The sequence below is a fragment of the Drosophila melanogaster genome, chromosome 2R (genome assembly GCF_000001215.4).
Source record: "Drosophila melanogaster chromosome 2R".
Classification (NCBI taxonomy): domain Eukaryota; kingdom Metazoa; phylum Arthropoda; class Insecta; order Diptera; family Drosophilidae; genus Drosophila; species Drosophila melanogaster.
Genome location: NT_033778.4, coordinates 14,406,309 through 14,432,916, shown reverse-complemented (window position 1 = coordinate 14,432,916; position 26,608 = coordinate 14,406,309). Strand labels below are relative to the sequence as shown.

Here is a 26,608-nt window from a genome sequence, read left to right as displayed (position 1 = left end):
TTATTTTTTATAAATATTTATTTGGCATAAAAGTATATCAGTCATCAGAATTTTATTCGTGGTTAAATTGTCAAACTTCTGCTGCATATTTCCACTGGCACTGCCTTTTGTTATCCGTTTCCTGTTTCAGAATTCGCACTAGTCATCCTAGCAGTCAACATCCCTTTTGGCGCCCTTAAATGTGAACATATGCCGCCTGTTTGTTTTGTTTCGGCTATGTCACCCTTATGGTTGCTTTTTCTCTCACTGCAATATTGGGTTATATGGTACATGTTTTCATTTTTCAAAAACACCAGGCTTAATCTGAGCCCAAAAAATTGCATTTGAGTATAAAAATTATACAAAAATAAATAAATATTTTTAAATTTTGTTTTATATTTGAAAATATATATATGATTTGAAAATATGATATATTTTGCATGACTTTTATTTCATTAGTGTCTAGCTTATCCTTTATCTCTTATTTTTCCCATCGATCCGACAACGCTCGCCACTCTCGCATGTCATTTGCCAGATGTGGCAGCCCGCAGGCACAAATTTTGAAAGTGGTGCCCAGAATGCGATGAGGACAAGCAAGGCTCATTCGAAATTTGTGCGTGCAACGCGAAGGACGTGCCGCTCCGTAGCTCGCTGTCCCGCTCTCGCTCTCCCCGCTCTCTCGCTCTGTCGCACGCGTTCGCCGCTTGGCATTTGTTGTTTGCCACATTTTCGCGGCACCCCAAAAAATCGTGAAAATACAAATACAATACGAGTGCGAAAGTCGAATATCGGCAGAAGTTAGTGCGACCTTTGGTGACGTCAGAGGCTGGGAAAAATCGCCAGGATGTCTACCAATCAGCAGCAGCAGGCGAATCCTTCGGCGGCCGTTGCCGCACCCGCCGCCTCCTCGGAATACCTGAAACGCACCTGCCTCATCTGCGGCTGCCACACCAACCAGACGATCAATATCTACGAGCCCCGCTCCGGACCCAATATCGTTCAGCTAATCCAGGCGAAATTCAAGTTTCAGGTATGGATTTTTCCCAACTTAGAGCAAAAAAAATAAAAACTCAGTTAGGCGGGGAACGTATAAAAATCGATATTGGGGCAACTCGGCGGATGAGTCATGCAACGAAGGAACGTCCTTCGGACAAAGTTTTCCCTCTGCGCGTGTATCCGTGTGTGTTTTTTTTTTTGGGTTAAAAGGGGATGAACTTCGCTGGGCGGAAAATGGGAAAATGGGTGGCACTTCTATAGGCAGGTACAGGTAACTCCCTCACAGCAGCCCACTGGGAAAAAAAGAGTGGCAAGCTATTTGATGATTGATTTCGAGCGCAGTTTTCTAATATTTTTAAGTGATTATTTGCAAAGAACTAAGGTCTCGGAATTAGTAGTTCTATCACAAACTACTTTCTTAATGAAAATTTCAAAATCCTTTATCCCTATTAGTTTTGTGGTATGCCCACCTTTTCCTGTGCCCTTTAAACTGCATATCCTGTCGCCGAGCAGATGATGCATTTCCCCGACAACCTTTGGTAATTGGACACTTTGCATATGTGCCAGTGCCACAGAGCCGCCACTTAGTTCGATTCCTTTCCCATAATTTTTAACAGCTTGTTCTAATATGCGAGCAGTGCGGTGTGTGTGTGTGTGGGAAATGCGACAGCGGAAGATGGCCAGGGAAATCGATCCTGGCTGAAGATCCTGGGCTTGTTTTTCTGTGGAAGTGAGTTTCGGGTCTCGGATTACAGGCACTCCTCCTCACTCAAATGACTACCCATGACTACCTGTACCGGCGGCGCACACATAAACCTGCTCGAAAGGGCAGATGTGCTGTGGATTTGCCGAGATTGCTCCAATTTCTGCGGGCAGTGAACGAACCCGGTGTGTTCGTTCTCTTCGTTTCCATATCCCAAAACGACAGCTGTATTTGCCGGTCGGCACTCAAAATCCAACCCATCGGGGTTTCTGGATCCTCTGCTGCTGCTGCTGCTGCTTCTTTATCAGCTCTTCATGGTCTCGAGTGAGTTTTTTCGCATATCAACTATTGAACTCGGATACCTGGATGCGAGTTCACAGTTTATTGTTTGTGAGACGAAGGGATTTTCCCCAGCAGCATTGGTGGTTGAACCCTTGGAGAATGCCAAATATCTTTGGATAGAAATTCCGGTTTCTTAAGCTGCGCAAATCCAAACAAAGGATCTACCCTTGGAATAGCGTTTACAAAGGTGATTTCAAATGCCCGAATTTTCAGCCGAAGTCCCAGAAGTGCCAAGCTAGACAAGATTTCCATTTAGAGGTCTTCGTTTAGTTTGGTATTTTTGGGAAATAGTTTTTACTAAGGTTTCCGTTCAATTGGATTACAAAGTCAGAATGAGAGTTCTTAAAACGAAGTCCTATAAAAACATAAACAATATTAAGTGGTTGCTAACATAGGTTGTTAAAATATTGGGTAGATATTGGTAGATTGTATTTCCACATATTTTCGGAATATATGTTTCGGTCTTAGATTAATTGAAGCATTGTGCTTAACTAGTATTGTGTGTATAGCAATCAATTTAATTACGAAATGCTCGAGACGCACGCAATGCGATTTCATAATAACAAAAACCCTCAGCTAACCCCGCAATATCAGACACTAGAAGCTCACCCTCTATGCACATAGAATATATATATATTCACCCCCTCCGGACGTCGTTAGAATTTCGTTTGAACCGTTTTTGCGAAACCCTATACGGTGGGCATACACCACCTGCCGTGATCGTAGCCTGGCAACCGATCTCCCCCACAGGAACAACACCCTCGCCGGGTTCTCTATAAGCTCGAGTTCTGAATGACAGTGCCATAAAGTCCAGTTGCAATTACCTTATCAGACTGCGCCCCCCCACCTCCCACTCTTATGCACTTAGAAAAAAGGAACATTACAAATTGAGTAAATATGCAGCTATATTAACAGAAGCACGAAGAGTTGTTTTCAAACTAATAGAAGTACTTTTAAACATATTTTTCATGTGCCCATATTTAACTGATCTTAGGAGTGCACACCTTTTTCTCGCAGTGCATCTGCGATCGGCGTGCGTGCGTGTGCGTGTGTGTGTGTGTGTTTGTGTGGCTTTCTGTCTGCTTTGCACCTGGCCTGCAATTTGCATTATTATACCGTTTACACATGGCCCTTGGAGCACACCTTTTCAGCGCCGAACCCAAAGGTAAACAGCCAGCCACAATCGCTCCTGATCCTTTCTACCCTGCACACCTCCTCCTCCTCTATCGCCATCCTGGTCGATCCTTTCGGTTCCCCGACCCTCGTACCGATCACCTTTATCTAATTTCTCGGCGCAGCTGTCGCGCATGCGCGTGCCTAATGGTCGTCATAGTTGGGGTTTTAACCCAGTTCCCGCTTCGGTTCCACTTCGGCATTATGTGTTTTTTTTTTTTATATATATGGATAGGGCGCGTGGCTCTTGGCCGAAAACGAGTTTCCTTCGAGGCTCGAACTAAGTAGCGAATGTCCCTTTGGCTTGTTACTGGTTACTGGTTTTCCGTACCTTTTGGGCCAGCTGCTACCGCTGGGCGCTTAGTTTTTGCTGGCAGGTGCACGAAATTATTGATACCCGAGGAATGCTGAGGTCTGGCTGGGTAATTAATATGCCCGGGTCGTCTGGCAGTTGTTTTTCGGAATTGTTATGGTCTTTTTTTTTTTTTTGCACCTCTGGCTGGATGCTCATTAGTGGTAGTGGTGGTGGTAGTGGTCGGGTGTCGCGAGCGATCACTAAGTGCATAGGCGTATCGTAATTTTCTAGAGGTTTATTCTGTGGGTTATGCCTGGCTTCAGATTGCGAGTCACGCAATCGGATTTGGGTCAATTTTCATTCTAAGGTTGGTTCCTGATGACCTTAACGGTTTCATGGCTATAATCAATAAATGATTGGCCTTCGTGGCTCTGCAAGTTACAATGTAACCGCCTTCGGTTCTTTCTAATGGCTTTTTATCCTTTACTTGGAATGCTACATATCAGTCTAAGGCAGTAAGCAATTTATAAAATGGGTTATTACTCAGCCATTAAATTAATTGAAGGACCAAATGAGTTTGAATAGTTATGATTAGTATATTATGATTAGCAATAACTTTATAGTCTAGATAAAACTACTTCTACTACCCGTACTCATCTATTCCCTATATATCTCTACTTTCAGCCCCTGAACGAGGACAAATTCCTCTGCTTTAGCTGCAACAACTGGCTGATCAACTGGCACTCCCTGCAGGCGGTCAACAGCAATGAGGCCGAAAGCCAGAGCCAAAGTCCCTCGCACATGGGCAACAGTGTGCTGCAGCAGGAAAGGACGAAGCTCCGTCCGGTGGCGATGGTTCGACCCACGGTGCGAGTGCAGCCCCAATCGCAGCCCCAACTGCAGCCCCAAGTTCCAATTAATCCCACACCCGCACCCATAGTCTATTCGAAGCGAAGAGCCAGCAGACGCAGTGCCTCCGTCAGCCGGATGAGCCGAGTGCTGCGCCAGTGTTGTGTGGAGAGTCTGCGGCGGAGTCCCAAGAAGCGCAATCAGCAGTCGGTGTTCGTCTGTCTTAGGCCGCAGGGCCAGAAGAGGAGCAATGCGATCTGCAAGGTGGAGTGTGTGGCGCCGCGCCGGAAACCAGTGGAGCGACTGGTTAAGGATGTGGCAGCTACAGCTACACCCACACCAGTGCTCAATACACAATCCACGCCCACTTACCAAAGATTCCCGCAGCCCAGTGTGGATGGCAAAGTAGTGGCCATGTTCCGTCGACTGGGAACCACACTCAGTCGGGAAGAACCCGCCGCATATTCAGCAGAATCAAACCCCGCCTGCTCGAAACTCCCGCAGATCATGAGTCCGCTCAAAGAGGCGCCGCGCTGGACGCGGGACCTCGATGATGATGAGATACTGCTGGAATTCGATACCGCCATATCCGAAGTCCTGCCAACTGCCCGCTATCAGGTTACCCACGAGGAGAACAAGGAAAACCAGCAGGCACAAGAAATGGAGCTGGAGCTGGAGGAGGAGGAAGAAGTGGATGGCCGAGCGGAACTGGAAGTGGTGCAGGAGGCGGAAGCGCCACTGGAACCGCAGAGCCACCACAAACAAGGAAACAGCCACCAAAATTCCCACCAAGCTTCAATCCAACTCGCTGGCCTGCGATTACCAATGGGCCTTAGCATTAGCCTCGTCTAAAAACGATGGGTCCAATTGATGCCCCGCACACAAAATAGTCAAATTGCATGCACAATACGCAAATTATGAGCATTAGCAAATGTCTAAGTTAATAGTACCTCGATTACATTTTAATTGTTAGTCAAATACCTTAATTAATTAGCGGACAAAAAAAAACACACACACACAAAACAAACAACAAAAGACCTAAGAATGTTAAGTTAACGGATGTGGAAAGCTATATTTAAAATATACATATTAGTCGTAGGCAAATCCCTGACTTACCCAAAAAAAAAAACAAAAAAGAGAATCCCCTCGAGCCAATGTAGTTGAATTTGTTTGTTTGCTCCAAAAGACAAAAGTATTTCAAAATAACATGCGAAATAAAAATAGCACAAAAGCAATCAGTATATAAATGAATGTTTTTATATTTAAATGTACGGGTGGTATGAATTTTCTATTTATTCCGAGGAATAAGGAGTGATCTTTATGAAAACCAAATTAATTTTACATTTCCCGCCAAATGTTACTCATCCAATTAAATTTTTACGTTGAAAAGTATGCACTTTTTCTCGTTACTAAATTGGGGCTGCCAACTTGTTTTCTTCACGGCGCCAAAAAGTATGCTCTAATTTTTCTGTCTTGTGGCGCCAAAATCAAAATGTAGAACTGCAGAAAATTTTCCTACAGAAAATATTTCTCTTCAATATTTAACATAAAATATGAAGTACGAGAAATTAAATTGTTAATTGTTAAATTAACTAAAATTACTATGTTTTACTTAAAAATTTTCTGCAATATATTTGCTAATAAGTTAACTAATAGAAAAGCTAAGAAAATTCATCACATTAGAAATCCATTTTAAGATATTCCAGAACCAACGAACGACATGCTCTTAAATACATACATATATCATTAGTTTTCGCCTTGCGTGCGAAAGTCCGATGTGTAATTGTTGATTTCTGATGCTCTAGCGTATTTATTTGATTTAGGCAATTGCGTAGTGAGAACGAACGTGTGGAGGTCAGCATCGTCGTTGTTGTTGTTGTTTATGCAACTGAGACAGCGGTGCGTATACTTATTTTGGCTTACAATATGGCATTTCATCAATACACGAACTGATGACTGAGTGGCTGGCTGGCTGGCTGGCTGGCTGGCTGGCAATTGTGGTTTCGCCGACATGACTGGCAACGTTAATAATGTGGTGCGGAAATTTCTACGCGCACTTCAAGTACGCCTTATTGAGACGGCGACTAAGGTTACTTTTATTTATAAATAAAATTCATCGTGCCTTCTGAACTTGAAGATGACTTGCCGCCACGTCGAAGGAGACGGAGAGAGCGTGCAGTTTCCGGAAATCGCGTATACGCCCGATGGCCGTGCGAAGAGCTTACGCCTCGCGATTCTCGCCACTCTGCCGCCTACGAATGACGGTCAAGGTTGAGGCAGCTTCGAGCGGCTTGCCACACGGCACGTTCTACGTTCTGTCAGTCAGAGATTAAATCATTGAGTGCTGTGCGACATTTTTAGCCCGTCCAAGGATGTGCGGTCTTGCCAAAAAAGTGTAGACTTGTCTAAGGTTAGTGATGCACCGTGAGAAACGTACTTAAGGAAATCGTTTATTTAAAATAAATATTATTCTAAATATCGATATAACCGATCTGTGAAACACGTTTCATACTCATAAGATGTATGTAAAAATATTTAAATTATATCCACTGCCAAGGAATTAATGCCTAATTCAACTGCGATAATTCACATGGTTTATATTTATATCCATTTGCTTGAGATGAACTCTCGCTTAATGAGTGCAAGTTGTTCTGGAAAACACGAGATGTTCGACTGGTTTTCGTTCGGTTCCTGTTTGAGCACGTTTAATTAGCATAAATTTAAAAGTGAATTCGGCAATAAAGCCCCAGCGGCAGGAAGCTGAATCAAGCGATCGTTTGAACCCCTGCTACATATGTGATTACAATAAGAGCCTGTGGGGCATGCACAAACCCCACATATATCCCTCCCCCCCCCTCCCACGAAAATATTATGCAATGTACGCACAAAATGCTTCCCGTTGGCTAGATCGTATATTTTGCTGCACTTTTGAATTTTGCCCACGCGGTGAAAAATTGTGCGACAATTAGTTCAGTGCGCTGGCCAAGCGCCCCAAAAAAACTGGTTTTCGAAAAACACAAAAAAAAAAAACAAAGTATTAAAGTATAAAAGTCAGGCTGCTGTGGGCGGCGCGACGGGATGCGTGTGTGCGAAAAATCATTCACTTGTGTACAAGCCAGTATGCCCATTGAAATTGTTTAATAAATCGAAGCCGAAAGAAACCGAAATCGAGAAAAAACGAACTCGGCTGAAAAGTGAACAACAAATACCTTGGGACCGCAAAAAAATCGCACGCACGGCAACGATTAAGGCATGAGTACTCGAAATTCAGCCCCAGAGGCTGGAGACAAGGCAATAACAATGCTAACGGCCGCTTTATGAACAATTATGAACCGCGGGCGAGTTCGCCCCAAAATCAAAAAAAAAAAAAAATAAAATACAACAAAATACAAAAGCAAAAAGTGCCAAAAACAGTATCCAAATTCAAAACTCGAGTTGGGGGCGCATGCGTCACGTTCATGTCACTTTGCGAAGACAGAAATTACGAATATTATTCAATAAAATTCAAATTGTTGCTTTCACAGGCAAGGCAGACTGGTTGGGGTTTGCTGTTGTTACTGTTACTATATCTATATATACTTACCAATATTTTGCCGATTTTTTGTCGACTATTTTGGTGGCCTAGTTACCTTCGGTTCTCGAGTGGCGCGAATTTCGCTTTCAATTTCGGGTAGCCAAATTGCGCAAGATTCGTTAAATGATTTGGCAAAAAAAAGCTAGCGAATTTGCTAGCTGAGCTCCATTTCAAGTTCACCATTGTGGTGTAATTATAATAATACCCTAGACCAATTGCAACCCCGATTTTTTGTTTATTTGTTTGTAATAAGTTTATTTATGGTTAACACGCATAATATAATTTATTGCATCTACAGACTAATGCGTCTGTAAGAAATCGAAATTAAAAGCTAAAAATGAAAAATATTTTTATTCTCTCCTGTAATAATCCGTTTTGCTGTTTCCTCCGTTTTTGATTTCTTTTTTTTTTGCGGGAGGACAACCAAGTTTCCTACATCTAAATATGTAAATATTAGGCTAATAAAAGTGTGGAAAATAAAAAACAAATAAAAGAAAAACGTGCGAAAATTGCGAGTGAATTGGGTGGAAAATGTGAAAATCACCTTTTGCCTGCCCCTCGAATGTTAAACCTAATGACCTGAGAATCTAATTCAATTTTCCTTGATTACAATCCGAATTATATTCGTATTACTCACATCTGGTTTCGTATGGCCGCAATTCTATAACTGATTTTTATGGCAGCCGTCTGAGTTATGGGTGTGACTATCCTATATCTAACCTAATTGCAAGCTAAATAAAAATGTTTATAGGCAATAAAAGAATACTAAAACTGCATAAAAGTCGCCAGGAATAATTTGTGAACTCATGGGAATATATCTAGGCATATATATATATAAATATATATCGAAGTCATGTGAGACTTTGTGATAATAGTTGGGCCCGTATTCTATTTCTATAGTTTTTCAAAAACACAACATTGAAGTATATTAACCTACAATCTATTAACTGGTTAATGGTCAATCATATATATTGATTAAGTATAATCTTAAGTGTCTACCAAACCAATTAAATCTCTGTTTTGTATTCCTTAAGCTATTGGCAGTGATTGTTATCGTCATGTTTCATATAAGAAAGTTGTAGAAAAGTAAATGAATGAAGGGCTGGCAGAGTTTCACATGATCCAACGAAACCACTCGGAAAATTCGGTAATAAAAATTCGTTAACTATAGGTATCTGTTCCTAACCTAGGTTGGGCTACAGTGTATTGGGGGTGTATGTGTGGGACATTTAACAAATTGAACAGCATCACAGTGTACAGCCATTAATTTCACATACGATTAGCCGTTCTAAAACGGAGTTCTATAACAGAGTACTACTATCTTCCCACTAAAATTAATCAACAATGTGCCCCCCCATTCATTCTAATTTACGGGCGATATGGTCTGTCCGAATTTCCTGGCCCTCTGGCCGAATCCCTTGCTACCATCTGGACCCATTGGAGTGCGCACCAGGCTCTCGGCAGCTCGCTGGGCAAACGAACCGGAACGCGACCGAGGAGATCCGTCGAGGAAGCTACCGGTTCGGGATCTTGGCTGGCCATCGTAGCCATCGCCGCCGCCGTGCTTGTAGTTGCTCAGGAAGCTACCGGTGCGAGATCGTGGAGATCCTTCGAAGCCTTCCGATCCAAACGAGCAGCGACGATCGTATCCCGAGTCCGTGGATATACGTCTTCCTCCGATATACTGAGCATTATCATATGCCGCCAGCTTGCTGCTCAGCTGCTGGAAGTTGTTGGAGTAACGACGTGGCCACACCTGGTAGCCACCGCCTCCTCCACCCACCAGCTGATCGGTTTGGATGGGCTCCCGCTCGATATTGAAATCGTTCGACGGGCGACGATAGAAGCCACTGCTCTCGCTGGCATTCGAGAAGGTTCGCTCGAACTGCATGGATCCGTTGGAGAAGCGACGCTCCTGGTTCTGATTATTGCCCGGACAGCTGCCATTCGAACACACCGAGGTCTTTCTGTAACTAGTGTCTGTCGTCTGAGCAAAGTCCGAGACCCTTCGGGAGCATGGACAACTCTCCGAACAGTTCGAATCGCGACGTTGGGGAACTCCTCCCGTTTCCGAGCAATTGCTGGCCCTTCGTGACATCGAAGGATTGACTTCTGGAGTGTAGTTCTGCTCGGAGCAGTTGGACAGACGGCGCTGCAGACTGCTTATACCAGACACCATCGGATTACCGCCTGAATTGACAGCAGAAGATATAGGCGAAACATCGCCCAAGGCGGCCGCTGTGTTGGCCGAAATTGTCGATGTGTTGCTGTATCGCCTGGGACCATAGCCGAAAAAACCATTGGGACCCACCTCCTGGTTCTGGTTGCCAATGCTCCCACGGGGCTGATAATGCTGATACGGATTGGCATGGTAGCTGGGCCCCGTTTGTTGGTAGTAACTGGGCTGGAAGTCCGAGTTGTTGCGCTTGAGTTTGAAGCGCAGATCCGGTACAGTTTCGTGGCCGGAGAAGCTGCCACCTCGACTCCGCTCGTAGTTGGCATCGTTGTAGTAGCGATAATTCTCCACCATCCGGGCCACCGGAGCGGCGATCTGGATGACGGCTGCCTTCTTGCCGGTCTTTTTCTTGGGCGCCACCATCTCGTAGACCTGAAAGGGGCCATTCAGATGACGGGCATCCCTGGCGGAAGAGGATTCTAAGTACTCCACTAGAGCACACTCCTTTTGCTGCAGTTCTGGATACTTGTTCATGAACTGACGCACATCCACGGGAATGGCCATTCCGGGCTTGAGAATGCGTATGAGGGCAATCTCTCCGCATGGCGAGAATAGATCCGATACCTTTTCGATGGTTAGCTTGTCCAGTGGCAGATCACAGGCAACGATCGTGCGAGAGGGCATGGTTTCATCGAAACTGGGCAGCGGTTCGATTCTGCGCACCTTGGTGCCCACATCATTCAGCTCGATCTTGCGGGACTTGCGACGCACTGCATCTCCAACCACCTTCCACTCCCTGGTCAGTTGGCGCACCCTCTTGAAGCTGGACACCAGTTTAAGGCTGACGAAACCCTCCTTGTTGCGTCGCACATGTTTCAGCAGGAATGCATCCTTCAGGATGCTCTCATTGGAGAAGTAGAACTCCACGGCATCGGTGATTTCGGCTGCCAGTTCCTCGCTGGGAATGAGTGAGGGATCTAGTGTGTCTATCTCATTGGGTCCTTGGGGCTCAGTATCCTGTTCCTGGTGTACCGGCACTTCCTGCTCCTTCTCTTGCGGCGGCTCCACCTCCTTTTCCTTCTTCATGGTGAGGAACGAACGATGGGTTCTCTTGGCCTCCAGAACGGGTGAGTTGGCTGGTGCGACCGCCGGAGGTGGAGAAGCATCCAGAGTGAAGTTAGGATGTAGATAGATGTTATCCATCTGGTGCTTACGGAACTTCTCCAAATTCGCCTCACTCAAGACGGCCGGTGGCGTAGTCTGGCGCTCGGTTAGGTCCACCTCGGCTATGATGTGATTGTCCACGGCCAGGGGCTTCAGCTCATCACCCTCTTCCGACGATTCATCCGAGTCCCCAATGGAGGAACCCATGCCCACATCCACCAGTTGGTGGTCAGTGGGCGACATGGGCGGAGCAGAGGGTGAAGTATCCTCCGAGGTGCTGCCATTGCTGCTGCCCAGCTGAGAGTCCATCGATTCCATTTGGTGGAGCAGCGCCTGGGCCGAGCGTCTGGCATGCATGCGGAGCAGCTTGCAGGGCAGCGATGAGGACAACGGCACCACCGCCTGGGAACTGCAGCTCGGCTGCTCATCATCCAGCTCCTCCATCTCCTTGGTCTTGTCCATTGAAGCAGGCGAATCCGGTGCTTTCATCACAGGCACAGCGGTGAGAATGGGCGCTAGGATCGGAGTGGGGTCCACGGGACTCACAAGGAACGTGTGACCCTCTGCACCGGCATGTGGAGCCTTCACCTCGTACACCTGCTCCGCCTTATCCCTGGGACTGCTCATGGTTACAACGAACGACCTTGGCTGATGCTCTGAGATGTTTCTTGGGCACTCCAGCAAAAGCGAAAAGCTGTCTTTCCTTCTTTCGGCTTTACTCTCAATAGTTGCTGGCCAAGCCAAGTGTAATTCTTTCCAATTTCTCCGCTCCCTTTCTCCTTCTCCTTCTCTCTCTCTCTCTCTCGTTCACTTTCACTTTCAAGTTCAGTGGGGAAAAGCTCGCTGCGGGAGCTGCACCTTACATCGGATGGGCCCGATTAGCCAAGATGTGCATCTGGGTAACCTGAAACCCAAACTGAAGCGTTCATTGAACGTCAGCTGTTGCTGGTTGGTAATGTTGGTGTTGCTGGTGTAGTTAGTTGCAGCAGTTGCTGGTGTTTTTTTATACCGTCGTTTGCGTAATATCGCCTGCAACGTGCTTGGAATTTGTTTGGGGCGTTTGGTCGCCTGGGTTTTTGTTTTATTTCTTTTTCTAGGCCGCGCTTGACACCGATTCGCCAAAAAGTTAATAAATAAAAGTTCAATTAACAATTTTGTCTGCGTTTTGGGTAATTTTCGAGTTCAAGTTGTTGCTGCTGCTTGTTTCAGCTTGTTGGTTGTTAGTTGTTGTTGCCCGTTTCCTATGTATTTCCGTAAGGCTATTCGGTTGAACTTGTGTAAACTTTCTGTTTCGCACGCGACTAAATTGAGTTCATGCAACGCTGCAACGCGGAGATCGACTGAAATTGCAAATTGATTTGAGGTCGGTTAAATACCCTCTGCTTTCGTTTCAATTTTTTTTCTTTCTGCCTCTTTTTTCGTGTTTACAGCAGCAGGCGGCCGGCGGCAGCGACGTCGACAGCGGCAGCGACGCCAGCGTCGGCGACAGCGGCGTTATTGAGCGGTCCAAGTACGCACGATAACAACGAAATGCCAATAGCAACAACAACAGTGCGCAGCGAGAGCTGCGACGTCGGCAGCGATAACTTATTGGCAACACACACGAAACTTGTTGCGTTGCCAACAACAGCAAACAGCTACAACAAAAGCAACAGCAGCAAGCACACCGGGCACAGCAGCAACAACAACAATAGCAGCAAACACAGCTGCACTAACAGCAAACATATGAGTAGCCACTTCAAACAGCAACAGCAACAGCAGAGGCTACAACAGCAGCAACACTGAGAGCAACATGAGCAAACACAGCAGCAACATTGCTAGCAACCACAACAAATGCAGCAGCAACACTGCGAGCAACAGCATCTAACATTGGAGCAACAGCAAAGGCTATAAGAGCTGCAACACTACGAGCAATAGCAGCAAACACAGCAGCAACATTGCTAGCAAACACAACAAATGCAGCAGCAACATCACGAACAACAACTGCAAACATAACGCAAACAACAACTACGAACAACTATATCAAATGTAGCAGCAACAGAATAATCTACAACAGCAGCAACAGCAACACTACTAGCAACAACATCTAACTGAGCAGCAACAACACAGCCTACAACAACAGCAGCTTGGCCAAAAACAACAGCAAACAACAACACATTGGCGGCATTTGCATTTGCTCAATGCATTTGTCAGCTCGTTCGGTTGTTTGAATATGCCACACGTTTGACATTAGTGCAGCGCAGTGTACGCGCACACACACAGCCACTTCCGATTTGCATTGATCGCCTGAAAATTGGGAAAGTGCTTTTCGCGTGGTGACCTCGTTGCACGAAAATAACACACGATTGCAATTGCAATTGCAATTGCAGTTGATATTGCTATTGCAATCGCAATTACTGCGTCCAGAACGAGCCGTTTATCTCCGAGGGGAAACAGGAAGGAAACTGAACGGCGGCCAGCGACAACAAATTGCAATTTGAGGGTTACACACTTGACAACCCAGAGACGCTGATCAATCAATTGCAGGTCAGTTCCGCTTTGAAACGAGGCGATCGCGCACGTGAAACTTATCATGGAAATTGGGCAAACACTATTTCAATTGCAACAAAGTGTTGTTTGAAAATTAGAGAAAAAATTAGATATGAAGGCTAAAACAAAGGTACAAATCGCAAGGACAAGAATATTTTTCAATTTTCAAATTTCTTTTGTAGTAATAATTCAAAAAATGTTTCTATATCGCATCAGTTGGCAAGTTAAATTCTCTTTTAGTCTTATACTAGTTTTCCAAAGCATATTGCCTTAAGTAAACAAAATTCCATAATTAATTATACGCTTATACACATATGAAATGTATCCCGCCAATCTCCACGTTTGCGCGACTCATTAGCGCAGGGAATCCTCGTTGCATCGCAGTTATCGCATCGCCAATTTGCATGTCAAGTGCAAGTTCAAGTGCACCATTGAAATGCGGCGCAATGGCAGCGTCATTCTCTCGACTTTTGCTTTGTGGCTGTTGTGCTGTTCGGTATTATATCATCGGCCATACTCATATGAGCGAGTGCTATAAGAATAATCCCTTTAGTGGGCCTGACTTTTATGAAACACTGTGTTGCATCAGCGGCGAACTGGTCCGTCCACAGGCTATTGTTTACCCAAAACTGATAAAGTTATACAAGACAAAGGCGGGACAGAACCAGAACAAACGTTTGCAATCCAATTACAAGGTGTTCTGCCTGCCGCCTTTGCCCGTTGCCCCTTGTCGTCTGGCCACGCGGCGTATACTTGACATAAGGTCAACTGGCCATCAAATGCTCATTAATTTGCCAATTGACGACAAGCATTTCATTTCGAATTGTAGAGTGAGCTCCCTCTACAATTTGATTTGCCAACAAGTAAATTATGTTGCCAAAAAAAAAAATAGATAGAAAACCAAGAGTAAAAAGATAAATGAATAGCGAAAAGGTAAAAATCTTGCAACCTTGCGGTAAGAGACACACTGACACACTGCCAAACTGGCAAACGGGCAAAGGCAACAATAAGAAATCAAGAGGTTTTTATTGTTTATGGGCCTGGTAGCTGGTGGCATAGCCAACAAGCGAACCGCAAATGGCAAAAGATTTATTTAATACAAATCAAAATTATGATTTGATATTTTTTTTTTGTTTTTTTCCCTCCGCTTTTGTCGGGCGGGCGTGTCCCTCCAAGATCGATTAATCCAACTCGTTTGATTGTGGCCCAAAGCTGCAAATAAACCAGGAAGTGGTAGCATTTGAGGTAGGTCAATTCAAAAGTAACCAAAAAAACGCAAAAAAAAAACTGAGGGAGTGAGGTAGCAAATTGCCTCTAAAAGCCAATTTTTAAGCCTTATGCTGCATTGTTGTTAGTTTGCTTTGTACACGCATTTATTTGCCTTTATCTAGCGTTTATTTGCTTTTTGCACTTTTTTGCCGAGAGGCAGTCGAAGTGCGTTCAGGGCCATCGATCTATAGCTCTGGCCGATCTGCTTGCGATCGGCGCACATTAGCAATTGTTAGCTGAAGTTTGTCCTTCTGTTGACATTTTGCACGCGCTGCCATACTGTTGAGCCTACGCGAAAAACTCAGTTTCGCCCCGGAGATTTTCGAGACTCGAGTGGGAAGACTTGGCTGTCAGCACCGATCAGTTTAGATATCCGAAATGGAATATGCGGCATTTCATTCCAATTTGCATAATTGCATTTTCAGAAATATTTTAATCACCCATTCAACTCAATAGACAGTTTCGCCTTACCTCAAGTTCAATGCTGCTGCTATTTTTGCAATGCATTTAATTCCTTGCATTGTGCAATGCTGATGAATTATGATCGCATATCCTGCGTGTCCGGCTAAACGGATTTATGGCTGCAAATTGCATGGATGGTCGCAAAAGTGGGTCATGAGAATCCGCACACAAAGGCACTGCACTCCAGCGCGGGATTACATAATTCAGAACCTTTTATCAGGATGGAAGTGGCAGCAACCAGGCGGGAAAAACAGGTCCGGGACAAGGGCAGTGCAACCTTCGGCTTGTTTTGGTCAGCACTGAGAGAAAACCAACTAGATCTTCGCACCATTTGTAAAGAATTGAGTCATTTTAACAAGAATCATAAAGATAATCATTTTAGAATCTGCTTACCAAGTTAAGAGTAAGAATATTTTAAGATCTAAACAAATAACTAATTTTATGTGTTGTTTTTTCGCCGTGTAAGTGGCAATCACCACCTGCATCTTGGTGGTGGCATCCACTTGAGAGCGGTGCCCAAAAACCAGTTCCAAGTCAAGTGCCTGCAACGAAACGAGCCCAAGTTTCGGCACTTCATTAAGGAAGCGACCTTGGCAGAGGCTGATGCCAGCACAATTTATCGCCGATGGAGGCAGGAAGACGATGCCGCCGCCGGCGACTGTGCCGCGATTCTGGACTGGACTGGAGGTGGACACGTTGAGTGGTCGGGGATGCAACAGGTTGGAGAACGAACGGAATGACCTCCAGGTTATGGCGTTACATATAGCATATTTTTTTATCCGAATTCGAATGCGTGGCCATTGTGCAGCACGCTTTTAATTAAGCCGCCGCAGATCGAAATGTAAATCGCCAAGTGCATTTGCCTCCTTTCCCGTGCGACAGAATTGGGTTACAAATGTCTCGAATGAGAATAACAAGTTGTGCAGATAAAGGCAGAACGTTGTACCTCGAGCACCTCGACTATCAGATACCCCTTACTCCCTGCGAGAAATATGAAGATATGCATGAATGAAGTTATGAAGTTGGGAACGCTTCCTTGTACTTGTGGCATACTATCTATTAACCAATACAAACAATTAACCAATTGCACTTGTTAGTATACGATTTTTGCGATTGAGGGTCAAGCAATTATATCTATAAGTGTATCTATATTAAAGTTTCAACATATAGTTTCTTTATGTGTGGGGCTGGGCACAATTTGGTGAAAAAATCCGCAATCCACCCAAGTTGTGCAATTAAAATGGCAAGCGTTTTTCGAGTTGTGGGTCCCCGATTTTTATTTTTATTTCTGTTTTTTTTTTTTTTAATTTTGGTTTTTGGTGCGTGCAACGCATTGGGGCAGACAACGCCTGTCTGCGTGTGGGTTGGTCCCCGGGTCTTTGGTATGTGCAAAATGTTGTGGCCATAATGAAAAGACCGGCATAGCTTTTATGGTCTGCCAGTTTGCTTCTGATGTAGAAAGAACGAAAAGAAAAAAACCGAAAGGGAGCTGTGATCTATGAAATTGTGAAAATTATTCTAGCAATTTGCAGCATGCAAGTTACCGTTGGGCAGTATGCCATAAATTAATCGAATAATAGCTCAATTAATTTCCCGAACACGAGCCACGTTCCCACAGCAGCAATATGGCAAACAAACATCGCAAAACGGAAGCAGAAAACAGCAATGAAAAGTTAAGTATACGTACGCCGATCGGTGATAACTTAATGCCGTTTATGAGTAGCTTAGGAATACGCGATTAATTGGAAGTTTAGCTACCGTATCTTTCGGCTATCATAACCGATCGAACATTTTGGGTCCGGTTGCGTGACTCAGGCGCAAAATGCATTTTCCAGCGATCAATCTGCATATGCAGCCGCAGAGAATGAAAAACGTATCTCTATTCAGATAGCTAAATATTCGTAAATACATATGTATGCACTCGTATGTGCGGGGCGGCCTTCAGAAAATGGCAACAAACGCGACATTAAATTATGCGCCTAGGCCTATTATTTTATGCAATTGATAAATTGACAACGAGGTCCGCTCACTTTTGTGTTTTTCCATTTTTTCCATTTTATGTTCGCAGTGAAAATCCGCTCACATGCGTGCCAAGTTTCTTGCCCCGCCGACTGCCACGCTGTCAGAACCGCTGCCGGTCCCACTTTCGGCCCCGCCGATTATGAAAACAGCTCAAAATTGTGGAAAGTTATACTAACTAAACAGAAAAAAAGAGCATAGCATCCCAGCCTGCCATTATAACGACTTAATCGAGCGGAAATAAAGTTCTTAAGCATCATAAACAGAATTTAATTGGCAGTTGGCAGACGAAAAACGAAACGCGAAACGCATTTCGAGGGGGTTGCAGAAATTGTCAAATGGCATTTTGCACACTGCATATATGTATGTATTGTACATACTATATGTGGCATGTATGTATATAAAATGGCATAATGCCTGGCAACTTTCATATCGAGTGAAACTGTTTGTCATTCAATTTCAATGTCAAGGTTGTTGCCGCTTTATTTTTAATGCATTTATTGCCTTTCAATTAGCCGCAGTCGCATCCTTGTCGAAATTAGCCGCCTCTGCTGAATTTGCTTAGGCAAATTAGCTGATAACTATGTTGCTTTCGGTGAAATTCAGTGAGCTGTAGCGTAAAAAAAAAAAAACAAACAATTCGAAGGCGACGCACTTGCCGATAATAAATTCAATTCGTACTATAAATACCATTGCATTTGACAAATTGACTGCGATATTCAAATTTGTCTTGCGAAAGAATGGGCCGAAGTTTCTGTCAAGGCTGAATCAGATAGGCATAAATCATTTAACCCCAAACAGACTGGTCATATCGAACATGAAAATGGGCGTTTTCCTTTTATTTTATCGGCAATTTTAGATCGCGCGGATTTGTTAGGTATTTTGTTGTTTTTTTTGTTTTTTTTGCTGCCTATGCGGCGTATGAGTGATGCTGAATTTAGGTCTCACCTCAGCCACTTCCTCGGGGAATTGCAGCGTCAGTTGCAATGTTTTGTTCACTTGAACATAAATCGAAAGCTGACATTTGCCTCGATTTGGTCACGCCAACAGCATCATCATCGCCATCAGACGAACGGCCTCAAATGTCGCGCATTTTGGCGTGATTTCGAGTCACTAACCTTGGCCTTAGAACGCGCTGCTGCAATCGCTTGGTTAGCCGACGCTGCAGATGCATATGCATGCAACGATCGTCTAACGGCAGTTAGCCATTATTCTCGACTACTCCACAGCTGTTAGCAGGCGACCTAGGCGCCCAACCCAGTCATCGCTGGCATTGCAAAACTAAAAATAAACAGCCAGACCGAAAACAATATGTGCAGTAATACGACTAACCGTTGGATCCGTCCCCGTCTGGTTGTCTGTGCGATTAATTGCACATTGATTACAGACAATTGCAGTGGGTAGAGTGAGAAAAACGGAAATGAAAACCAGATATACTGCTAAAAACGCGGCCAAATCGCGCGTGAATCGCTTCAAAACCGCAATGTAAACGCCAGCGGCAAGGCGGAAGCAAAAATGTAGAGATTACCGATTTTAAGTGTAAATTTTGCAATTTTATTTTCAGGACCAGGCTTCGTAGTTGGGTGAGTTCAATAAATACTTACAGGCTAGGCAAACATGTGTAACACAATCTTTAGTTAGCAACTAATACAACTTATCGAACAGGAGGCGGAGGCGGAGGCGGAGAAGTAGGCGGGGACGTTGCAGCGGCAGTGACAGTTGCCCGCCTGCTAGGCAAACGAGCGACAGCCGCTGCCATAGGAATAAATACTACAACTTCAGCTGCCTCTTCTCCTGCTTCCGATCGCGCTGCAAAAGGAACTCGCGCCTCAGATCGCTGGATCGCATCTCTAGTATGCAGTTCAGCTTGTTGTGGATCTGCTCCGCCGTGTGGGTGTCCGTATCGAAGTCGTAGTGCTTAAAGCGAATATTGCTGCTTGAAAAGAGTCCGGAAGAGTGACCCGGACTGCTGGGCGAGTGGGCAATCCCACCACTGCCGCTTCCCGCATTCAGTGTGGTTACGCTGGCGTTGATCGGCGCCGAAGTGCAGCCCGTGGAGAAGGAAGGGGACGAGGAGTTTGACTTCAGCCAGATGCGCAACAGAGCCTTCAGGTGGCGTCGCTCCAAAATCTCGCAGTGAGCAACAAAGTCAATGGGAGTGGATACGGGCTTCTTCTGCGGCCAGAACTTGGCATTCTTGCACTGATCGATCTCTATTCTCTCACCAGATATTCCCAGAGTCACATCGGATTTGAAGAACCTCTTGTCGATGATGTTGAGGCGGAAAGTACGATGCATGGGTGCTTCCAGCATATCGTTGTGATTCAACAATCGCTTCTCATACTCCTTGACATTATCGTGTGGACTATCGCCTCCTCCACCTCCTCCACCCGGATCACTAGTTCCTCCATTTAGGCTAATATTTTGCAGAGCCTTGACAGCCGCATCGGACAGAGCTGTCTTGTCTTCCACGGAAGTCATGGATTTACTGCCCAGCTGGCTGTGGTAATCAACTCGCGTCACTGGAGCCAATGGCCGACGCTCTGCGAGGGTCAGTTGGGAGAAGCCAAACTTAGAGCAGGGTTCGCGATTGTCCAACGGTGGGAAGTCTTCCATATCATCATTATCCTCTGTCATATACAAAGCGTAATGCTGCAGGGACTTCAAAGGAACGTCGGGATATTGTAAGGAGGTCCTGTAGCAGACAAAACCAATTACCTCCTGGATTTTGGCAGTGGCTACGACGCAGATCTTCAACGGGTAGTTGCGATCCGGCTCGGGAAGCATATTTAAAAACACGTTTATCCGTTTCGTTTGCATACCCACTTGGGAGGTGCCATCGAAGCGGGCGAATTCAATGAAGCGATTCTGTGCTTGCTTTGGACTTTTGGCCAACTGTTCAGTGAGCTGGCTCTGAACACCCTCATCTGACAGATCATCGTCGTTGGCTTTCGGTTCATTTTTAACTCGCTCAGCTTTGCTGAGGGGCAACTCTTTGCGTTTAAAGAAATCATCGCTCTCCGGTGGCTGCACTTCCTCCTGGTAGTTAACACTCTTGATGCGCGCCGCCCTTCGCTTGGCAATATCCAGTTTCTCTAGTTTTTGGGCAGTGTTGGAGCGAAAGCGGTGGGCGCCCACCTCCGGATACATTTGGATGTCAAAGGAGTGCGTGGACATGTCCTCCTCGTCGTCGCTGAGGTCCAGTCCCGGATAGCAGATGAAGTCCACTTCCTGGAGTGGCGCATCCGGATGCCGGGTGTTCCGCTCCGGTGTTGTCCCGCCCCCCGTCGGCGGTGTCTTGTGCGCCCGTCGCCAATGATAGTGATCTCCTCCAGCGCCCGAGTTACCGAATTTTCGCAAATAGTGTTTGGGCATGTCATCGCTCAGCATCACCGTCTCGCACATTCCGGTGTCGTCCGTGGATATGAAGGAGTTGCGGATGTGGGAGAGCAGCCAATGCTGGTTGGAGTAGGTCGCCATGGTAGTAAACAAAAGAAAATCTCTTTTTCAAAATTAATTTCTATTTATCTCAGCATCTCGGAAAAATGCACTAACGCCTTTGGATTATCTAGAGATGGAACATTGCGGTTGTTACTGGTCACTTTTTGGTGGTGGTAACGAATAGCACGCACAAGTCACCGTTCCCAACAGAACATAAGAGGAATACCTACTACATGAATATACTTAAATTATGCAATTAAGATAAAGGTTATACCAAGTACTTATTATCAAAGTAATATTTTGAATTTACATGCAAGTCTAGTTGTAGCGGTACTCGTTAAATCTGGTCTTTTTTCATTCAACGCAAACGGTCACTCTAGGCCACCATATGACTTTTTTCTGGACGCGAAAAATTGCCGAGTTACAGAATAAGTTAATTATAGTGAGTTTATCGTCGCCTGACCTGCCGTTTTTCGATGTCCACTTCTTGAGAACTCCCAATCGGATAGAGTCGATGTGCTAGCCAACGGCGAAATGGCGGGCATGGAGGTAGAATTCGACGAGACGGTGGCCAATCAGTTCAGCTGCAAGCGCTGCGACCGAGTAAGTGTGTGGGAAATGTCTCCTATTACCTCAATCTAACCACTATCCATTGATGCAGACCTTCAGAAGCAAGCGGGATCAGACGTTGCATCGACAAGAGGTGCACAACCACAACAAGACCACCTACGAGTGCAAGCTGTGCGCGAAGAGCTTCTGCAATTCGGGGAACCTGGATCGTCACATGAAGGTGCACAACGATGTGCGGCCTTTCGTGTGTAACATTTGCTCGAAGGCCTTCGCCCAGGCTGTGAACCTGCAGCGCCACTATGCGGTGCACAGCGGGGAGCGGCCATTCACCTGTAACTTCTGCAACAAGTCCTTCACCCAGCAGAGCAACATGAAGCGCCACAAGATGACACACACTGGCGAGAAGCCGTTCCGCTGCCAGCGATGCGGCAGGTACTTCTCCCAGCTGGTTAACCTCAAGAAACACAAGCTTGGCCACCTCAACGCCAAGCCCTACCAGTGTAATTACTGCGAGAAGGGCTTCACCCAGCTGTCAAACTTTAAGCGCCACTTGCAGTCGCACATAAAGGAGGGCGTCGATGTGGACGTGCCCGCCTCTATCCAGGCGGCTGCCGCCCTGGCCAGGGAACGGCTTGAGTCGGAGCAGAAACCGTGAGTACTTGCCGGCTGTAGAAGATCAAGGTGCCCTTTGATTAGTTCAACCTGTTCAGACCTACCTTAAGTTGCCTATTCGACACCGATTATCGACGGGTCATGATTAGATTCGGTGCTGATTAGTGTGCTTAACTGTGCTCATTTCCCTTTTATGAACAATTAATACTATATGCATTTTTGAAGGTGTACACGTTCCCAATCAATACTTTTATATATTAATTGACTAGCCTCAAAACTATCCTTGATCCTTCTACATTTGCTTGTTGTGAATTTTATTATTGAATTAAAACATTTCATTTTCAGAAGCTTTTTCGAATGCATGGTGTGTCGGGCCATCTTTGATACCTTCGCTGACTATGAGAAGCACGAAGCCAAGTGCCATGAGGACCACGAAAGGGCCCAGCTGGAGGTTAACCAGATGTCCCACATGCATCCAGACGACTATTTGCCCATGAAGTTTGCCGTGCCCGATCTGGATACGCACGAAATCATAATTGAGACTACACATTAGAAATGGCAATAATTTTAAATGAAATACCACGAAAACACACAACCCAACTCACACCTAAACATACAAATAGCGGCGATTCCGACGGAAAGATGGAATGTGAAGAATATTGCATTGAATATACAGATATGAATATATATGCAGGCCAACATAGTTCTCCATTGAATTACACCAATAAATGCAATAAATATGCAGATAACCAATGCGAATCCTTCGCTATCCCTGTTGCTAATCGATCCGATCTCTGTTGACATTGTTGCGTGAATCAGGCTAACCCGTCGATTTACGGACCCTAAAGACGTTTTAACTGCACCCTTTATGATGTGCCATTTTATGAGCATATGTATGATATTCGCTGGATTTTCCCGAGTCACATCATCAATTCTCTCGTTCGCAAGTCCCAAAACCTCACAGTGCGTAAATTGTCGCTTTAATGACACATTTCGCACAGCCGTAAAACTGTCCCTTTTCCAGCTTGTCAGGCCAACATTCTTGCGTCATTAATGTGACAAATATGTTTGCCCAAATAGTCACGTTACCACTCACTGTTGTTCGTTAAGTTCGAAGAAGAAAGGTAAAGGAATCGCCCGATGGGTCTATAATTTATACATGTGATTTCTCGACTATTTGATTGAAACTAATTAAAGGCACGTTCCTGACTTGTTTACCCGCCAGCAGTCATGGAGCAATAATTGATCGCACAGTCCTTGCTATCAGCATCCACCGCTCGCTCTGACCATGTCCTTGTGGCCTTCGCAGTCATCGTTTTTGCGGCACTAAATCAAACTATTTATACATCTGACTCCCCGGACTACTCACACTTCCGCTCGCACAGGGAAATAATATTTCATGTCCACATCGTCGTCCTGCCACATTTTCTGGCTGTGCATGTGTGCGCCTGGTTCAATTGGCATGCGGCTGCTTAAATGGTCACTGCTTGGGGCCTCGGACTAATAGGTTCACATTTATTAAGCTGCCCAATGTCATTTGTTATAAATTTATTATGGTAAATGTCCTGCTCCTGATCTCAGCTCATAAGTTTAAGCAGTCATGTGAAGATGGCAAGAAACTGCAGCTAATTTATAGGATGCTGATCTCATCGGAGTTGATAAGTTAATTTAATTAAATTTATTTAAATAGTAGGGGAATGCAGCGTATTCTGTTTAAATTTGAAAACTATTCCTTAATTGATTATTTAATTTTTTGTGTAAGCATTATCCTTTTTGAACTTAGTAACAAAGTACATATATATCTCTTCTTAAACAGAAATATGTAAAACCGCGATTCCGTTTCAGTTTCTATTGTAAAAAATCCTTGCTGCAGATTTAGGGGTTGTGTTTTCAATGAAATCAATAGCTTGTTCTGCCCCGCCCCTTTTTAGGTCGCCGTTTGGGGAATTTAATTTTGTGTGTGTGCGCTTTTTTATACAGTTCAAATATTTGCACGCTGAGATTGTGTGGCAATAACGCTCCGTTTCCCGGCCAACACTTGCCGCCCTTTTTTTTTTGTGTTGGCCAATTGTTTGCTCGGCAGTGCACAGCATGCAAATAATCACCGTCGAATCACAGTGTGCTCAAACATTTGGGGGCGTGGCAGTTATGACGTCAGCCACGGTTAATGAGTCCTCGGTTCCCTTATTTCCTTTTTTAATCAAACAAGTTGACAAAGGCAAACAGCATCATCAGTTTTGCACACGCAGTTGAGTCATTAAGGCCAACGCCTGGGGTTAGGCAACGATTTTTCCTTGCTTTTTTCCTTCTGCTGAAAACTCCCCAAACCAAAAGTCAATTTCCATTTGAAATTTTTTGTCTGACACTCAACCCAAAGCCACCCGCATATTCCACATTGATTTGGCAAGTGCTCCATCCGGCCATCATCAGCATTAGCATTATCAGATCTCTGCATCCTGTCATTTGGCTTGTAAGTACCGCAGCCGAAGCCACAAACTCCTGGCCAAGTCAGAATCAGAAAGTGTGAAAAGCCACAGAATGAAGCTCAAGCAGTCGTTGCTTTTCATGTTACTCCTGTGCTGCTGATGTCGCTGCGGTGACATTAATGTTGCTGCTGCAACTGCTGTTCCTGCTGCAACTCAGACTTTGCTAGCCGCACATTATGGCCACCAAGTGGTTGGCCAAACGAGAATGTCAGCGGCAGGAAACGGAGACTCACATGCGGAATCGTAGCTGCAACTCGTTTTACCCGCAATTTGCCTGGCAATAGTGCCACATAATTGAGTTTTACATCTGCCATGGAGCTGCCAATTGCATGTTCCCTTACTTTCTCCGGCTATTTTCCCCATCTGAATGAGCCATAATTAGACATTTGCCAGACGGGCAATTGAATTTTACTGCCGCAGAAAGTGCCAAACTTTGCCATTCGATTGTTTGATTTTTCAATGGTGGCGTATAAATACACGCCGGATATCTATCCAAATGAAGTCATTGCCATGCCATTCGACCCATTTGGCCATAAATACGAATATATACTATGTATAGTGGTTTTTGGCATTGTTTTGCTCGGTATTCTGTGCGTATGCCACTCACAGCGGATGTTTTGGCTGGCGAAACGTGACACCCACAGACTGCATGTCTGTCTGGATGTCCATATGAATATCGTTCCCACAGTTCGGCAATGGAAATGTTTAACACACACATATGCACACCGTCTGTCAAACACGCAAGCCGCTTAAACTAACGCCCATAGTGCTTGTGTGTGTGTATGTGGGTTTGGGTGGAAGGGAAGTTTCGGCCAGGTTAATTTGGGAAATGTGCCAAGCACCTAACGGGCTATTCGATAGGTGTGAGAATGAACTCTGAAAAATTCTCAAAAATTTTAAAATAATTGTTTAGGTGTTTGCTGGTCATACCTTAAAATCTTCATTATTGCGTTTCAAGCAAATTTATGAATAATTATTTTATTTTATAAATTATTCAAATTGGTCAAAAGAAAATGTTTGGCAAGCTCTTGTCATTTCTACTTGTGCCCCAGTTTAACTTTTGGCATAACTCATAAACAATTTGTGACAACTTTAAATTATTATCAAACTTTTCAGAAACAAACGAGTCCACACGTCGTATGCGTAATAACACTGTTTAAGGCCAGATTGCACGCAGTAACTTTTTAAATTGTATGCCAAAACGAATGTAAATAAAATTTGAACATATGATTTAATTTCGGTCTGTATGCTTCTAGTGTCCAAACACTGTCACCGACTTAGTTCCGCTGCGGCACTCGAGGCCATTATAATTGCCATGAGCAGGCATTTTGGGAGTCATCACAAACACCGGGCCTAATCAAGGGGGAATTGGTTATGACTTCTGTCTGTCTGCCTGCCAGCCTGGCTTAACAATCAGCAGATGGCGTGAAATAAGTGGTGCGGACAGTAATGCAATTTGATCGGGCTGGGATCTGGGAATGATGGCTCATCAAAGGCGTTGAGTTACGCTTGTTTAGTTGGCATGTTACACATTTTATTGGCGCCCATTTTGGGCTTTGTTTGCCGGCTCGGCAAAAGTGTTAATGCGAAACGTGCCCAGACAATGACCACAAATCCCCGCCAGGATAATGGAAATTTATGTGCGTTTAAATAGTGAAAATGTCGCCACATGCCGTTGGTCCCACACGCCGGATAGCTGATGTGTTGTGTAATTTTCCAGCATTGTTGTCCGCTTCTCTATTGAGCACAAATTGAAACCGTAAAGCGTAAGCCATGCCCTCAAGCTGTGTGTCCCGAGCAAATGCAAATGCAAATGACCGATGGGTGTGGGGTGGCAATATGTTTGGGCCTGCATAAATTAGGTCAGCAGTTATTAAATGCATTTTATTCATAAGCTTAAAGCACCGAACACGCTTTTCCACACAAATTAAATTTCTGACCGTCGAGGATTGTGCCCTCTGACTGAAAC

At 44.9% G+C, this 26,608-nt stretch overlaps 4 protein-coding genes and 1 long non-coding RNA gene across 7 annotated transcripts; 2 read left to right on the top strand and 3 right to left on the bottom strand.

The window, feature by feature from the left end:
* Positions 1-579: 579 nt before the first annotated feature.
* Positions 580-5,581, top strand: phyl (phyllopod). Its single transcript, NM_166055.2, has 2 exons — positions 580-1,009; positions 4,173-5,581. Exons 1-2 carry the CDS (start codon positions 824-826, stop codon positions 5,187-5,189), a joined length of 1,203 nt encoding a protein of 400 aa, NP_725394.1. The 5' UTR covers positions 580-823; the 3' UTR covers positions 5,190-5,581.
* A 2,571-nt stretch (positions 5,582-8,152) lies between these two features.
* On the bottom strand, positions 8,153-12,593 carry Achl (Achilles). 2 transcript variants are annotated; one of them, NM_001299490.1, is made up of 1 exon: positions 8,153-12,593. In NM_001299490.1, the coding sequence occupies exon 1, from the start codon at positions 11,876-11,878 to the stop codon at positions 9,275-9,277; it is 2,604 nt and encodes an 867-aa protein (NP_001286419.1). In that variant the 5' UTR covers positions 11,879-12,593; the 3' UTR covers positions 8,153-9,274. The 2 variants fall into 2 exon arrangements, with proteins under 2 accessions (NP_001286419.1, NP_610964.1); NM_137120.3 differs by having other exon boundaries at positions 8,323-12,593.
* Positions 12,594-19,065: 6,472 nt separating this feature from the next.
* Sin1 (SAPK-interacting protein 1) lies at positions 19,066-21,092 on the bottom strand. The gene has a single exon (NM_137119.4). The coding sequence runs from the start codon at positions 21,008-21,010 to the stop codon at positions 19,301-19,303; it is 1,710 nt and encodes a 569-aa protein (NP_610963.1). The 5' UTR covers positions 21,011-21,092; the 3' UTR covers positions 19,066-19,300.
* Positions 21,093-21,344: 252 nt separating this feature from the next.
* On the top strand, positions 21,345-23,622 carry CG17385 (uncharacterized protein). 2 transcript variants are annotated; one of them, NM_001299489.1, is made up of 4 exons: positions 21,345-21,574; positions 21,633-22,192; positions 22,499-23,116; positions 23,178-23,622. In NM_001299489.1, exons 1-3 carry the CDS (start codon positions 21,506-21,508, stop codon positions 22,704-22,706), a joined length of 837 nt encoding a protein of 278 aa, NP_001286418.1. In that variant the 5' UTR covers positions 21,345-21,505; the 3' UTR covers positions 22,707-23,116; positions 23,178-23,622. The 2 variants fall into 2 exon arrangements, with proteins under 2 accessions (NP_001286418.1, NP_610962.1); NM_137118.2 differs by lacking the exon at positions 23,178-23,622 and having other exon boundaries at positions 22,499-22,900.
* A 334-nt stretch (positions 23,623-23,956) lies between these two features.
* Positions 23,957-24,464, bottom strand: lncRNA:CR44369 (long non-coding RNA:CR44369). Its single transcript, NR_124549.1, has one exon. It is a non-coding gene; the product is annotated as a long non-coding RNA:CR44369 (long non-coding RNA).
* Positions 24,465-26,608: the final 2,144 nt, after the last annotated feature.